At 43.1% G+C, this 17,908-nt stretch overlaps 1 protein-coding gene across 1 annotated transcript in view; it reads right to left on the bottom strand.

The window, feature by feature from the left end:
- The window catches only part of FECH (ferrochelatase), a 34,482-nt gene extending 21,461 nt beyond the window's left edge, over positions 1-13,021 (bottom strand). The window contains exons 1-3 of the mRNA XM_081079005.1: positions 12,965-13,021; positions 12,799-12,890; positions 4,898-5,027 (exon numbers count right to left, since the gene is read on the bottom strand). Coding sequence (XP_080935131.1) covers positions 4,898-5,027; positions 12,799-12,844 — 176 coding nt within the window. The 5' untranslated portion in view covers positions 12,845-12,890; positions 12,965-13,021. The remainder of the gene's footprint in view (positions 1-4,897; positions 5,028-12,798; positions 12,891-12,964) is intronic.
- Positions 13,022-17,908: the final 4,887 nt, after the last annotated feature.

The raw sequence follows: 17,908 nt of genomic DNA, 5'->3' as shown, positions 1-17,908 counted from the left end.
TCCTGTAAGAAATTGCTCTAACTTACTCAAGTTAGTCTCACGCTAAAGAACCAAGTGCCCAATGAGCAAAAAGAAGCTAAAAGAAAAACAAAACTCCATGACAAAAGTTGTAAGTCAAGCAGCTTCTGAGAAATTAAAAAAAAAAAAAAGACTATACAAAAATGTACAGCTCATAAAATGCAGAGCGCTTTGGAGCCTACAAAGAGCAAAGAGAGCCAGGCCAGGACCGTTCTCTATTCCTAAACCTGCCTGGGGGCAAGGTGGAGCCAGAGCAGAGCCAAGTGCATCCCACAGGCCTCTGGGAGCTGCCAGAAGACCAAGACCAGAGACCTTAAATGAAGAGGTTAGAGCCTGAGATGGGACCATGAGCTGGAGGTCTGTGTATTCCCGTGAATGGGTAGCCATGGGACGGCAGTGGAAGAGTCTGCAGGTGGAGAAACTAAAGAAAACACAGAAGTGATTCTTTCATTCTTTTTTTTTCACTTTTAAAAAATTTAGATATAATTCATACTATAAATTTGCCATTTTAAACTGTATAATTCAGTGGTTTTTAATATAGTCACAGGGTGATGAGGCCATCACAAGTATCTAATCCCTGAACATTTTCATCACCCCAAAAAGAAAGCTCGTACCCATGAGAGCCACTCCCCATTCTCCTACCCCCTCCCCCTTGGCAACCACTAATCTACTTTCTGAGTCTATGGATTTGCCTATTTAGGACATTTCATAGAAAGAGAATCATATAGTATGTGGACTTTTGTGTCTGGCTTCTTTCCCTCAGCATAAAATTTTCAAGATTCATCCATACTATAGCATGAATCAGTACTTCTTTTTTGTGGCTAAATAATAGTCCACTGTATGGATATACTCTCCAGTCACTCTTGATAAAGCAGCTGAGAAATAACCAGTCTGAGGTTTACCCAAAACACCATTGTTAAGAATGCACTTTCTAAATCTCCTGCATCAAGACCACCTCTAGCTACCGCAGTGATTAACCAATCCTGCTGAGATAGGGCTCGTTTGGGAAATTGCTCTTAATGTGTCCTTAAGCTAATGATATTATGATGATATTTTAATTGCAGTTTTCACCATTGTTAACAACGTTTGGCAATGTTAGACAGCAGAGTGTGTCAAATTTATACAGGTGGAAACTGTTTTCTTGACCATACATACTGTAGGTGAATGAGGTAGAAATCTGAATTCTCAGCCTCAATTTTCAAAATCAGAATCAATTCCTGGGGCAAGGGAAATACTGCATTACGATGAAGTCTAAACTTTCTCATTTAGGCCCCATTGTAGAGACTAAGTTTACTTCTCACATCACTGTCTCAGCACCACTGACATTTTGGCTGGAGAATCCTTGGATGTGGAGGGCTGCCTGCTCTAGCAGCATCCCTGGTTTCTACTTACTGGATGGCAATAGCACTCTCCCGGCCCCAGCTGTGATAACCAAAAATATCTCTGGACATTGTCAAATATGTCCCAAGGGGGTAAAATGCCGCCACCCTCTGTTGAGACTACTGTAATAGAGGAAAGGGGTTTAATCTCCTTTTTATGAAACTGTACAACTACAATAAAGATGTCATTTTTCTATAACTTTTCCACCCCCACTGACCAGAAGTCCTATCAATGAATTAACAAACATGTTTAGCTTCCTTTTCTTGATAGCTGAAAATTCCAGATTCATTATATTGTGAAACTGTAATAGTCCCTTAATCTTTCTACTTAGACCACCAGTTTTCTCCCGGGAACCTGTCTTTGACTCTCAAAAATCTGTGACTCACAATAAATTAAGTGCATTTTTCCATGGACTGCTGCCAGTGAACAGATGAGTGGTTAGGAAACCCCAGGCTAAGAGACTTACCTAAGCCACAGAGGGTATCAAAGTGCAAACGGGATTTAGAACTGTTTTTCATCTACACCTGAGCTAAAAGCAAGAGTGGTTTTAACGGGGACATTACCCTGCCCTGCAAATCCATGCTTTGCAAACCATGTTGGTTTGATCTTATACATGAAAGAGATGCACATGATTTGAAAATATCTAAATATCCGTGCACTTAATTCAGAACTGTGTTGTACATGACAAATGGTGCATTAGAAAGCCTTCGTCTGACACCCTTCTTTTCCAGAATGTGAAGTACAAGGCTTTAGTCGAGATTCTCTGTCTCTTCACTTCTCCAGACAGAGCACATCTGAGACCAAGGACTGAATGGCCAAGTTCCCTTTGTGTAAATGTAAAAGTGTATACAGCAAAACATATTTAAAACTTCTCACTTGAAAAGGTTTTAACATTTTGTCATTTTTATATCATGGGATTCTCAAAATACGAGGTTTTTCTTTTGAACTATTAATGGTACATAACAGAAACTTAGCTCATCAGTTAATCAATAGAATCCTATTCTACTGGACTGGGGGTGCCAACAAGATGCATATGACTTGTACCCGGAAACTTGTGTTTCCCCGAAAATAAGACCTCGCGGGACCATCAGCTCTAATCGTCTTTTGGAGCAAAAATTAATATAAGACCCGGTATTATATATATTTTATTATATTATATTATAGTGTATTGTGTATTGTATTATATAAGACCTGGTCTTATATTACATTAAAATAAGACCGGGTTTCATATTAATTTTTGCTCCAAAAGACGATTAGAGATGATGGTCCAGCTAGGTCTTATTTTTGGGGAAATACAGTATTCATCTTTTGTTATTGGTATTTTTACCAATAACATCTTTTTACCAATACCATCTTTTGCTATTGAGTATTACAATTTTAATACAGTTTTTTTCCTTTCTTAAAATGTGTATACATATTTTTGGCAACCTCTGTGTATAGTAAGTATCAGGATTCAAAAAACAAACAAATCCAGCTTTTCATTAAACCTAAAAGATGAAATTGGCCTGACAATCTATGTAATTGGCCTGAGGATCTATGATGTCCCTAGAACAGGGTTTGGCAAACTACAATCCATAGACCAAATTTGTATCCTGCCCCCACTGTTTGTTTTGTAAATAAAGCTTTATTGCCACACAGCTTATTTGTTTACATGTTATCTATGGCTGCTCTCATAGTGTAACAACAAAGTTGATTACCAGCAAAAGAGACCAAATGGCCCACGAAGCCTAAAAAATTAACTGCCTAGCCCTTTATAGACAAGTTTGCTAAGCCCTGTTCTAGTACAGTGTTAGTCTAATATTGTATAGTCTAGTCTAGTCCAGGCACTAAGCAACACAATGACTTCAGAATGTCTGATATCACAGTGATTCACAAAGACTCGCATCACTTCATCATTTCTAATATCTAAAAACTATAAAGAATCTATGTGCCCCATAAGGTGGGACCAGATAAATAAATTATGATTTAATAAAATAATCTTATTATTAAAAAAATGTAGAATATTTATATTTAAATGGTGGCATTATTAAATAAAAAGAGGAAGTTATAAAAATATATACAGGATTGTCACATTTTGGTCAATATATACTGAATGAATATCAATAGATATAAATATAGAGACAAAATACTGGATGATGAGATTATCGGTGACTTTTTTTTTTCCCTAATCATTTTTTTTTGGCCTGTCTGTATTTTCTAAAATGAACCCATTTCTTTTGTGTAAATATGATATAAAGTTATTTAAGAATTTCTATTTTTTCAGATTTTTATTAAATTTCAATAATTTAATAGTAAGGCTATTTATATTACTTTCACCACGAGGATAATATAATAATGAAATAATTTTTTTCCAGGGTTCCACATCGAATCAGTTCTTCAGGTTACACTAAGTATGCTACGTACTTAAAGTACTTTCTACTATGGCTGAGGTGAGAAAAGAGGGGCTACGGGGGGTGAGGGCAATGGTGCCCTGCTCAGTCCGCCAGACCTGAGACAGCGTCCGTGTGCTATCTTCCTCACCAGACTCAATGTTTTCAGAGGCCAGAGTTGAAAGGAGATGATTTGGGGCCCCATCCCTAATGCCCTATTCCCTACAAACCTCAGTTGAATTAGTGTTCAATCAATGGACCCCTGGTCACACCATGAAACATCACAAAAACAAAATAAGACTACTTTATTTTCCTAGCTGTGTAGCTTTCATAGAACATCTGGTCTACCGGAAAGATCCAGGGGTTCAACAGTTCCTAGCTATTTTCTTTCTTTCCCTTTGCTTAGTGTTAAAGTGTGCTATTTCTATGTAGGTTCTCATTTGAACAATTGGTCTTCAGAATCTTCTGTTGCCTCTGCACTGGAGGAAGACGGGAACGGCTGTGGCTTCTGTTATAAAGGAGGATAGCCAGCAACAATGGCAGGCCTGCTGCCATCCACCCGCAAACAGCTGAGGTGAGGCATGAAACACGTACTTCATTTCTTTAATAAACCACATGATGTCATTTACAATTATGTTCACTGTATGAACAGATGAAAACAACGATAGCCTCTACCGCATAAAATCTTGGTAGGTTAGTTATTCTCAATCCTGTACAGGACATACATTTCAAAGGCATAATTATGTTAAGTTCATAAATACATTTCCAGCATACATAGAATTTGTTATGTGACATATTCCAGAACTAAATTCCTACATGATTTGCACACTGTTTATGCTCAACTCTGTGTCCTTTAACAAAAGCTCTGTGGGATTTTTATATTTGTCAACTGTTTTGCAATAAAGCTGGAAAATAAATAAATAAATAAATGATTTTGAAATCTGTAAAAATTAAAAAAAAAAAAATTGAAAGCCCTAAAGGGGAGGTGGGGGTGAGATCTGTTTAACAGTTTAAGAGCTTCTGAAAGGAAGCCAAGAAAATAACATACCGCTCCTTACATACTGGGTTTTCCCCGCACCTTTCCATAAATAAGGCAAAGTCCGTATTAGTACCTAAAATTAGACGCATACCTCTTCCCTGGTTGGACTTGAGGTTTTGGGTTTCTGGCGCGTTGGGCCGTTTCTGTGACGGCGGCGGCTGCTGCGGCTGCTTCTGATTGGCACCTCCATGGCTGACCGGCCCTTGAGCTGCCAGGCACCACTGTGACAAAATGAAAGTGCTAGCATGAAATCTAGCTGGAAAGTAATTTCTTTTGAAGAGGTCGTTAGAGCACAACTCCTGGATTTAAATTTTAAAGAGATGCTATAGCAGAGGTGATTTTCCCAGCATTTCTGTGCAGGCCGGGGGAAGGCACTTCAGGCCTCTCCCAGGAGACATGGTGGCGCCCCCTAGGATGGCTTATCATGCCCTACACGGAGCCTATTTAGAAACGAGCACCTCCTCTCCCTGCCTTGGCCGCAGATTTGGATAGGATCCCTCACGAGAATCACTCCACCTTAGGAAAGTTACTGATGGTAGCACGCAGCTCACATGAAAGGTGAGGAGCCTGCAGAAAGGGTAAGAGCCACTGGCTTAAGGAGTGGACACAGGCCAATTTCCCACCGGTTGCACAGATCTCATATCTGCCTATGTGCCTTCTCCAATAAAGCACCAGGACTGAGGACCCCAGTATTGCTTTTAGACCCTGACAAGGGGCACCTCTGCTTTAAAGCGCCAACTCTGGCACACATCCTGCTGCACGCCACCCCATGGGTGTGCAGTCTGCACAGCCAAGGATTCATGGACTCCCAGAGGCCACACCCCACATTCCTGACCAGTGTCCTAGCACCTAGGGGCCCAGGATTCCCTGCCCCAGAAACCCCAGACCCACTTCCTGGGTCTGCACAGGCCTCTTTCCTGGGTCCATCCTTCTGAGGTCTGATCATGCCATCAGTGCAAGCAATTCTTGACCTGAAGGGTAGCCAATAGGCGGTTGTTTGGAGCTTGAACACATAGACTGGAGCGTCCACATGTGTATGCACAAGACTTCACAATGCAGGACAGAACCGGCAGTGGGAAGAGAAGCAGAGAAGCCTGCAGGCCAGAGGCAAGCTCCACATTTCTGCAGGAACTCTAAAGAGTTCAAGAGTTCACCCTCCCAGGTTGTGATGAAAGTCTATTTGTCAGTGTAGGAGAACAGAATATATGTCACAGTTTGTTAGCTTGCTATCCCACATATGCTATATGGTTCTTCATTTGTACTCTTGCCCTGGGCCCCACAAGCGTCCGTGGTGGGCCTGGAGAACCCACCTGAACTGAGCAGCCCATGGGTCATACGCATACTGTCCACGGCACTCCCTTCCCTAATCTCAAACCAGTAGGTTTGCAATCTGCTGAAGATCAGTCTCCTTCTTCCCTCCTCCCACCTATGAGTCATAGGTGTCGTCATAGGTGTCCTGGTGAGGGACTCGGGCTGGGTACTAGCACTTCTGACTCTGAATCCAGCTCTGTCACCTATTAGCAATGTGTCTGGGGTTGGATTATAGTATTTCTGAGCCTTAGTTTCCCCAGCTGTAAAATGATGACACCTTACTATCCTTGTGAGGATTATATCAGATAAAACCAGTGAAGCATTCTGTACAGACTCTGGCACCTATGATTAGTGCTGGCACCAGTTTCATTTGTAAGTGCCTAGAGCACAGGGACTATACCTGCTCTGATTTTTTATCACCTAGCATGTCTATAAAATATAAAATATAAAATATATGTCTATAAAATATAAGGCCACTTAGATTTCCAGCTGTCCACATTGTGCCCATTCCCTACAGAGCCAATTACACGCGCTTTGCTGGATAATCCTTACTAACTCAGAGTGGAAGTGCAAAGATTGACATAAAGAAGTTCAATTCTGCTCACACGAAGTCTCAAACCAACCCACGTCTCCTTGTTTTAGACACGTTCAATGCTGAACTGCATGATGAGATCTAACCAGGTTCTCAATCACGCCACAATGTCTGCAACTCCTTATATGAATGAGATTAAATCAGATTCCCAGGGGTATGAAAATAGAACTTGGGCATCCCACAGTATGACTGCTGGTGCTAAAATAAGATTCCTCCTGTGAACCTTAAAAAGGAGTTGGGGGAAAGGGGTGAGATGAGAGCCTCCAGCTAGTACATGAGTATTTCCTAGCACGATTTGGGAGCTGGGAGCTTTTTGAGCTGCTGAACTATTGTCATGCCCTCTGCTTACAGAATTCTCTTCTCTGTGGTTGAACAAATTCTCAGTGGAGGGTGCTGCGGCTAACCATGGATCCCGTCTGCTCAGGACTTAGAGTTAGTACATCTACCTCTCAAGGACTTCTCTAAAATGCACCCTAATGATCTGAGGTTCTAGAGAAACAAAGAGTGTCTCCTGTCAAAAGATTAGCGTTCGTCTAGCTAAAGGAGTGTAAAGTCATCATTCAAAGGACCAAGTAAGACTCGTGAATACACTCAGCTCCCAGATGAAGAGAAATCCAAAGGCATAGGCAGCATAGAACACAGTATGTGTTCTGGAGCCAGAGACATCTGATCAGAAATCCCTCACAGGACCAACAAGCTGAGTGACAGTGTTTGGGCAACTCGCCGAGCTACTCCAAGTTTCACTTTTCTCATCTGTAAAATGGTGATGAGGCCAAACTTGCAGGGCTGTTGTGAAGAATAGAAAAATGAAACAAAACAAAACAAAAACTATGTCCAGCCCCAAGAACAGTGCTTGGCGCATTGCATGTGGTTAAGCAAGAGGTAAGACTACTATCATCTCACTTAACATCATCAATAGGTTCTGTGATTTCAAGCAAAATAAGGAATAACAAAACCAGTTTTACCACAGGCTAGTTGATATAAATCAGAGTTAACTTCCTACAGCATCTCATCAACGTTACAATGAAATGACTTTAAACAAAACAATGTTATTTGAGGACCTGCTATATTCAACAGGAAGGCCTTGTCCACTTATGAACTAAGATCACGTAATTCTACTCTTGACATGGACAACTGGTCTACCTTTGGAAGACTTACAAACAATAAAAGCTATAAAACTGAGGGATATGCAGGAGAAGATGATATAAGAGAACACAACTTTGTAACTCCTGGACAAACCCAATAGGTGAATCACTCAAAAGCAAACTTGTGAAAGAACAGAACAAAGATCCACAAAAAGAACTACACAAAATGGAGACAAGCAATCTACCAGTCGCAGAGTTCAAAACACTGCTTATAAAGATATTTGGTGATCTGATTGAGACCTTCAACAGATAGAGATAGAAAAAAATGGAGATAGAACACATAAAAAAGAACCAGTTAGAAATGAAGAATACAGTAACTGGAATAAAGAATATATTAGAGGGAATCAACAGTAGATTAGATGAAGCAGAGGATCGAATCAGTTTTGGAAGCTAAGGTAGCAGAGAACACCCAATCAGACAGCAAAAAGAAAGAAGAATCCAAAAAAATGAGGATAGTTTAAGGGGCTTCTGGGACAATATCACGTGTACCAACGTTCGTATCATAGGGGTACCAGAAGGAGAAGAGAGACAGCAAGGAATTGGAAACCTATTTGGAGAAATAATGATAGAAAATTTCCCTAACCTGAAGGAAATAGTTATACAAGCCAGGAAGCACAGAGAGTCCCAAACAAGATGAATCCAAAGAGAAATGCACCAAGATACAACATAGTTAAAATGCCAAAGGTTAAAGACAAAGAAAAAAATCTTGAAAGCAGCAAGAGAAAAGCAGTTAGTTACCTACAAGGGAGCTCCTATAAGACTGTCAGCTGATTTCTTAACAGAAACTTTGCAGGCTAGAAGGGATTAGCATGCAATACTCAAAGTGATAAAAAGCAAGGACCTACAACCAAGATTACTCTACCAGCAAAGCTATCATTTAGAATCGAAGGACAGATAAAGAGCTTCCCAGACAAGAAAAAGTTGAAGTTCATCACCACCAAACAAAATAAGACTTTAAAACAAAGGCTATAACAAGAGACAAAGGACCCAGTAATCCTATTTCTGGGTATTTATCTGAAAAAACCCAAAACACTACTTCGAATAGGTGCATCTGTATGTTCACTGCAGCATTATTTACAATCGCCAAGATATGGAGGCATCCTGAGTGCCCATCAATGGATGAATGGATAAAGCAGTGTTACATATATACAAAGGAATATTACTCTGCTATAGAAAAGAATGAAATCTTGTCATTTGCAACCACATGAATGGACCTAGAGAATATTATGCTAAGTGAAATAAGTCAGACTGAGAAAGACAAATACCATATAATGTCACTTATATGTGAAATCTAAAAAACAATCTAAATAAACAAACAAAACAGAAACAAACTCATAAATACAGAGAACATTTTGAGGGTTACCAAATGGGAGGGGGCAGGGGGTGCTAAGTGAAAAAGGGGAAGGAATTAAATACAATTGGTAGTTACAAAGCAGTCACAGGGATGTAAAGTATAACATAAGGAATATAGTCAGTATTATAGTAATCACTGTTTATAGTGTCAGATGGGGACTAGATTTATCAGGGTGATCACTTCATAAGTTATATAAATGTCTAATCACTGTGTTGTACAGCTGAAACTAATATTGTACGTCAACTGAAAATACAAATTTTTTTAAAAGGAAAACCTGTCATTTAAGAAGTATATGGGTATCAACTGGTTCTCCAAAACCAAATTATTTAATATTTTGGATGCTTGGGGTGGGGCAGGAGAGGGTAGAAAGCATGGTACACAAGTACTTAAATATGTAACAGAGCCCTTTTCTATCACATAGGAGGTGAGGATTATTTCAAAAGGTACTTACAAAAATATGTACCATTTTTTGAGGCGGCCAGATGGCTCAGTTGGTTAAAGCACGAGCTCTCAACAACAAGGTTGTCAGTTCAATTCCCACAGGGGATGGTGGGCTGTGCCCCCTGCAACTAACGCTTGAAAACGGCAACAGGACTAGATTGAAGGACAACAACTTGGAGCTGATGGGCCCTGGAGAAATACACTGTTCCACAATATTTCCAAATAAAAAAATTAATATATATATATATATATATATATATATATATATATAATATATCATTTTAAAAATTAAGAGAAATAAGGTTCTACATCGTGACTATTAAATCGTGACTATTAATAAACAGTTGGGGAGGGAGGCCTTCAAAAAAATAATTGTTGGGGCCCGCCCGGTGGCTCAGGCACTTGGAGCTCGGTGCTCCTAACTCCAAAGGCTGCCGGCTCAATTCCCACATGGCTCTCAACCACAAGGTTACCAGTTCAACTCCTCAAGTCCCGCAAGGGATGGTGGGCTCTGCCCCCTGCTCTAAGTTTGAACACGGCACCTTGAGCTGAGCTGCCACTGAGCTCCCGGATGGCTCAGTTGGTTGGAGCGCATCCTCTCAACCACAAGGTTGCTGGTTTCGACTCTCGCAAAGGATGGTGGGCTGCGCCCCCTGCAACTAGCAATGGCAACTGGACCTGGAGCTGAGCTGCGCCCTCCACAACTAAGACTGAAAGGACAACTTGAAGCTGAACGGCACCCTCCACAACTAAGATTGAAAGGACAACAACTTGACTTGGAAAAAAGTCCTGGAAGTACACACTGTTCCCCAATAATGTCCTAACCCCCTTCTCCAATAAAATAAAATAAAATAAAATTGTTATTTTTCTGGTATGGAGCGAAAATGTTCTAATTTCATGTAAACATTGATACTCTAAGATTCTAAACAAAATTTTTCTAATTATGAAAGACATACATGCCTAATGTAGAAAACTTGGAAAGAAAAAGCCACAAAGAAAAATAATTCATTATTCTAATAAATATATATATCTTTTATTTTATACATATTTTATATAAAATATATATTTTATCATATATGTATATAATATGGTATATAGTCCACCACAAGGAAGCTTATTAATTCTATAATATGCCAAAAACATAAGAGGTTAAAACTTTGCTTTTCCAGAATTCGTTGTTAGAAATATTAGGTTGGTGCAAAAGTAACCTCGGTTTTTGCAATTATTTTTAAACTGTTAAACTGCAATGACTTTTGCACCAACCTAATACTATTCAATTTTTCCTAACGCCGGTAATGTTAATCCCTTCATAGCAAACAAGATGATTAAAATATTATAATCATAACTACATCTTAAAATCATAGTCCGTAATACAACTGAACGTCAAATCAACTTTCTGGTTTCTATATCCTTCCACTTAGTTACTTATAACCTGGACAAGAAATCATTTAAAGTTTCTCATATTGTTCCATGACCTCAAATCTAGATCCTGTCACACTTTATTTGTCACAGGAAGGGTCAATGAAAGCAAAGATTAATTTGATGCTTCTCTCAGCCCTATTACTGCCCCTGCGCTTCCTTTTCGTGAGCTAATGTCTTTTGTCTTCCAGAACCCTGATCCTCATTGTACACTGGGTCCTTGTTATTTTCCTAACAAAGGTACCTGTAATAAGACATGGAGGTTCAGAGTGTATTCTCTCTACTCCCTCTCAGTAGGTGCCAGACTGATGAATTAGGGAACTTCTTAGAAAAGTAAGTCAGCCCTGTGCCCAGGCACCATTCAGATGCACTAATTAAGCATCTTGGTAGGTGGCAATCTTTTACATAATAGTAACTGAACATTTTGAGAGTCTCGATTATCTACTGCATGCCAGGCACTGTGCTCCAGACGTGGCCTGTGTCTAGCTAATCTTCATGCCAAGCCTATGAGGTACTACCTGACTCCTTTTACAATTATTGAAGCTCAAGCCAGGATGAGTGCCTTGCTCAGTGGGTCACAGGAATGCTGCAGAGCTACGTGGTGTCCCAACCAAGAGTGTCTGGCCCAGAATCCCATCAGCTCATCCTGTAGACACAATCTATATTCAGGGTTTGTATCAAAAATGTGTTGCGGTTGTCAATGGGTCTTATCTGTTCTCCAAATATCTCTAGAAAACACTAGCCCAGGCTGCCTCATGATGGGCCCTGCTGCCAAGGACAAGTGAGCACTGGATGATGCCAGGGGCTTGGGCCGAGCAGCAATGGGCCCACTGTGACCTCCATCACCAGGGAGGGAAGCCAGGGTAGATGCCAGTGGTGGTGGTGGTGGTGATGATGATGATGATGATAAGTAGAATGAAGAAATAAAATGGAGTCACTGTGGTCAAGCTGCCATATTATTAAAAGACAGTAGGCTGAGGCATTAGGAAACAATTCTATTCCTGCCGTCACTAGCCTGGGAACTTACATTTCTTAAGTTCCAGTCCTGAGTCGGTACCTAGAGGCACTTCAGTCCGTTTTGTATCAATGCCTGGACATACATCGAAGCTTCCGGTAACCATCTGAATGTCCTCAAGAGGAATACGTCCCATTACTCAGGCCACCGGACAGCTGCAAGGTTACAACCTGGAGCCAACCCGCAGGCCACGAATGCAGGGCTAACTTTCTTCCGCATGTGTGCTTTTTACCATAAACCTCCCAAACTGTTCTTTCCCCTTTGGAACAGCCTGGGGATGGCCGAGCTGTTGCCCCTTTGCAAGCCCTTGAGAGCCCTCACTAAATGTTGGTCCTTTATCTCTAGCCAAGTCCCCTGACACTTGGGAGCTCGCGTGCCTTCATCCCAGTCCTCCCTGCGCAGGCCCTCGACACAACGTCTCTCCGCACTGCTCGCAACGACCCTTGCCTACCACTATTCTGCTGTTACAAAGAAGCTCTGAGAAGCCCAGCCAGCGCGGGCAGCCACGCCGCCGACGGGAGAACTGCAGACGCCCTCCCCGGGCACCCAGCGCCCTCACCCGGGTGACCCACGTGAGCGCCCCGCGCCTCCCCGGGGAGGGCCCCTTCCCGGGCGCTCTCCGCCCCCAGGCTGGGGGTGGGAGAGCGGCGGGCGCTGCCTGGGTCCCCGCCGCCGCTGGGACCTCGGTGCCGGCTGCCGCGACGACCCCACTTACTTCGATCGCGAAGCAGGGCGCCCGCAGCTCGCAGGGCCGCAGCCATGTTTGTGCCGACGGAGAGCCTGCTCGGGCCGGCCGCGGCCCGGGAGCTGGATTCCTGCCGCCACGACACGCTCCGGGCCGGCCCCACCAGCACCCAGCCGCGGCGCGCCCCCGCCGGCACCCCGCGCCCTTATCTCCCGCGCGGCCTCGCTCCGCGCCCCCGTGGCGCGCCCACTCTCTCGCTGCGGAGCCGGGGCCGGGCCGCGGGGCGGGGCCGGGCCGCGGGGCGGGGCCAGGCGGAGACACGCCCCTCGCAGGGAGCCGGCCCGGGCCCGGGCGGCCCCAAGTGTCAGCAAGGGCGCCGGGCTGCGCTGGTGGCTCCCTCCTCGCCACCACCCCTACAGCCATTGCTAGACGCCGGGTCACCGTGCACGAATGCCCTGCTTGCATGTGCCAACCTGACCAACTCCGAAATAACAGCCACAGCTCAGCAAAGAACTTTCTGTACATTTCCGTCACTGTTACTTAGCTATAAGGATGCTTTGCTTCAGTGCTCCCGTTCGCCTGCCTAATTACAGCACAACTGTGCCAACTCTGTTTTGTTTTGCTTTCTTTTCAGAATAGCAAAAGACACTCATGCCATTATTCAGTTTCTCCGCAGTATCTCTATGTAGCAGAGTTTGACAGATGGGACAGAAAACAAACCTTACACTCACAGGAGAGCATTAGGAAAAGTGAAGGCCAGTCCGGTGAATGCATTTCTTAGAGGGTTGGTATAGTGAGGTTTGTTAGAATCAGGTCTGCGCACCTTCACCAGGTAAGCGCCTGGCCCCGGTCCGGGACGGAACAAGCCCCTCCCGCCTCTCTAGTCAGTCCAACATTCCCGCATTTGCATCATCTGCCAACCCTGCCCAGATGTTCAGTGTATCATGGAGAACAAGACCACCCCTTGGAAACCAAAGGTCTCAGGCATCATTCGTTCATTGAATAATTACTGAGCACCTACTGTGTGCATCGGGAAAACAGCAGTGAACGGAGTAGACAAGGGCCTTACACGGGAGTTAAGGGAGAAATAGAGAACAATCATGTGTACTAATTTGGGTGATGATGAGCATTAGAAAGAAGAATGAAGCAACATAGCGAGATGGCGGGGAGAGGCTAACGTAATTTGAAATAAATGGGTCAGAGAACTCCTCACTGACATCTGGGCAACGCCTTAAGAAAGGAAGGGGGCAAGCCATGTGGAACATTCCTGCAAGATGAAGACTACACTTTGAAGCTAAAATATGTGCTCTTGATTGCATTAGTTTATTGTTAATGTTAGTCCTCCTTAGGGTTATAAGCCCAATGTAAAATGTCAAATTAAACGGGTTGCCTTTCATATTACCGACATGATCTTTAGATCCAAGCAGATGTTCCCTGAGAAACGGACAGTGACAATTGCTCCAAGTATCAAACTGCTTTCCTACATATTTTGCTAACTTTCGACTCTCCTTACGAAAATTGTATCAGTTTCATTTGCCCTTTAAAGAAGTGATCTTCATAGATTATATACTTCTCTACCTAAAGCCTAAATCTATTTCTTTTCAATAAATTATACCAAAAGGTTCTACATTTTGAAATACTGTGCTGGGGAAAGTGTAGACCAGGCCAGAGAACTAGAAAAGGCCGAGGATGTCAGATGTCTAAGCTACATGGGCTCGTCTCAGCCACCTCTGGGAGCTCTGGATAAGTCACACCCCCAGCTAGGTGCTGTGCCCCTCCTGCTAGGTGGAGATAACAGGGCTCTTCTGGCCCCTCCCAGGCTAATGGGGATGATAAGTGACGAGGCATAAAGGTGACACATCTCACATCATCAACAGTTGGGAGGGGTTACATTTGTATCTGACCAGACAGGAGAAAGGAGCTAGAAAAACATGCTTTGTTAAATTTATCAACATAACATTTTAAAAAATGAATTAACACCATTTTGTGCATTTTACTCATAGCCTGTGTTTTGATTTTTACTGACTTTTAAAAAACTCAGTCAACATTCCTCATGTTAAAATCTCCTGGTGCACATATAAGATGGGTTATAAATGGAAACAGAACCTCATTATTTTTCCCCAACAGAGTATCATAACAATTGTTATTTTTAATCCATGGCTTAGTTCTTACAAACATCAAATATAACAGCTTTCCAATGGGTGAATTTTTATGTTCCAATGAAATGGAAGCAGACAAAATGTGCTTTATATCGGTCCTTTTCAAAACTGATTAGAAAACAGCCCATAACCCAGAAATTGTGAATTCTAAATCTTGGTTTACTAAGAAAACCAGAAAGGCCCTTGAAAGGCCAAACAATATGGTATTTATATACATACATACATACATTTTTATTTCTATAAATGCATTTTTATTTATACATTTATATTATATGAATGCATTTTTCTAGCTCACATATACGTATTTATAACAAAATGATATCTGCTTCCTTTAACAATCAGAAGGCCAAATCCCTGGGCCAACTCAGAGAAGTGGCACCCCCCCCCCCACCTCGAAGGAGAGGGTTTGTCTGAGCCAGGGTGACTTAATTAGTGAAGAAAGCACTCTCCTGTCACAGAAAGCACTCCGAGTTCAGCCTTTGGTCCTAAATAAAATGAATTTGTCGGTTTCAGCTCAATGCTTCAGGGAAGGGAGGATTGCCTAATTCATTATTTGCCATGATTGGCAACTCTGAGCTACACAAACTAAATTTAGATTACTCAATTCTGTTTCCTTAATCAGAAAAACAACAGGGCAAGTGGGGGTGGTGGTCAATTTGTGAGAAACAGTGGCTGTGTGAGGCAAACAAATGATTACTCAGAGAAATCTGATCGATTGTCCCCACAATTGTTTTAAGGCAAAGAGGCTACCAAACCCAGGCCAATCTGATGTGCATTTTGACTTCCCCTCTTAATGCCACAGAGCCGTAAGCCCACCAGTGGTGATGGGCGTATTGGTCCATCTACATGTGTTTACTGAGAGTCTACTATGACCAAAGCAACGTGAAGGCTAAAAACGTAAAGACTGAATTGGATTCTCAACTAGCTCATTCATTTATGAAGTAAATACAGTATGTATGGAGAGCCTCCCTATGTTAGGTAGATGGTGGGCACTAGGCACACAGCCAGTGCCATCTCTAGTGTCATGGCACGTACATTGTAGAAGGCAAGGCAGACAATAAACAAAAGATATACAGTAAAATATCAGGTATGGCTAGGGACCACAAAGAACAATAAGAGGCAAAGGAATGCAGAGGCAGAACTGGTTTTGGTGCTGCCGCTGGACATGGCCTCTGCAAAGCTAGCATTTGAGTAGGAACCCGAGGGGAGTGAGGGAGGCTGTCTGCAGGGCTTTGCAAGCAGAATGGCCCAGAGCAGAAAGTGTTGCAACACATTTGAGGCTTGTATTAGTTTCCTAGGGCTGCTGGAACAACATACCACAAACCAGGTGGCTTAAAACAACAGACATGTATCATCCTCCAGTTCTGAAGCCTGGAAGTCCCAAATCAAGGTGTCCGGAGGGCCATGCTCCCTCTGAAATATGTAGGCAAGAATCTTTCCATCTCTTCCTTGCTTCTCCTTGGCATTCCATGGCTTACAGCTGTGTCATTCAACTCCTCCTTCATCGTCACACAGCCTTCTCCTTGTGTGTCTGTCTTCACAGGACAATCGTCCCCTCTTATAAGGACACCAGTCATGGTGGATTAAAGGCCCATCCTATTAACCTCACCTTAACTCAATTACATCTGCAAAAACCCTGTTTCCAATAAGGTGACATCTACAAGGGCCACAGAGAGGATTTCCACATATCTTTGGGGTACACAATTCAACCCATAGCAAGGCTTTGGAGGAACAGCAAGGAGACCATGTGTCTCGAGAGTGTGTAGGTGCAGTGGGAAGAAATGTCAGCCAATGGATGCAGGACTTTGTGGGAGATGAAAGACTGTCTTACTGGGTGACGTCCCTCCCGCAGTGATCTGTGCTTACGTTTCAGAAGGCTCAGTTTGTCTGCGGTGTGGAGAACAACCTGGCGCTCCCACTCCAATGTGAAGACACGTGCCACGTAACTAAATGTGTTCATTTTCTCCTAAGGGGTGTGATTTTTTGGGTTTTTTTTAGCGTATATTGGGCAAGAATGTTTTTTTCTGGCGCTCCTGCTCCCTGGATGATGGAAGGGTCCTCACAGAGCCTTTCCAGGTGACTCTGCCAAGAACCAGGGATTTCATCAGTCTTGGACGGGGTTGTGTTCATTTCTTGGCTCCACAGTCCTGCTCCTTTCAGGTGTGTGTGTACATTGAAACCAGGAGAGTTGATTCTTTCCAGGAAGCTGTCATTCCCTCCTGAGCCTTGGACAAATAGCAGGCTTCTTGGTCCTCTGGCCTACAGGGCGTTTCCTAGATTTCTTTCCAAAGAAGGGCCAGCCGTCCGAGGTGTCCAAGGTTCGGCTTCATGTAGGCCCTTACTTTCCCTTCCTGTGGAGGAGCTGGGGACATGATATGTTGATTTTGTGAAAATGCATGGAGTCGCACCTTTATGATGCGACTTTTCTGTATGAATGTTATACTTTAATAAAAGGTTCTTTGAAACCCCCCCCACCAGCGCCTTTATCTGGGTTCAATTCTCCCTCTAATCCCCCATCCCTAACCTAACAGCTCTCGCTTTGAGACCCTCTCTACTCCCTCCCCTCCAGTTCTGATGCCTAGAGATTTTCTTTTCGTACTCAGCAAAGGTTTGGGGGGTAGAGGGAATTATATTTATCCAGGAAATCGACCTGTTTAGGGTCGGGAAGCAAGAGGGGAGCATAAGATTCCCTGTGATGATTTTAAGCTGAGAGGATGAGGGAATGCTTTTTCATTACGGTGGTTTTAGAATTTACAAGAAGGGTAGGCTTGAATATACTGAATGTGGGAGGCATACGACCAAGGCAGAAGAGCACGATACCAAAGAGCAAGCAAGGCGTTCACACTGGATATGGGACGAGTTCAGAGAGGAGGATGGGGAGACAAGGCCGAGGGCCAAGCCTGAATACGCTGAGGACTTGGACTTTGTAGGCTAATGGGAGTCACTGACAGTCGTGACAGTGAGAGGAGTAGCCTGTTCCC

The sequence above is a fragment of the Rhinolophus hipposideros genome, assembly GCF_964194185.1.
Source record: "Rhinolophus hipposideros genome assembly, chromosome: 17".
In the NCBI taxonomy this organism is placed as follows: domain Eukaryota; kingdom Metazoa; phylum Chordata; class Mammalia; order Chiroptera; family Rhinolophidae; genus Rhinolophus; species Rhinolophus hipposideros.
Note: the sequence above shows the minus strand (reverse complement) of the source record. Positions and strands in the feature narration are given on the sequence as shown.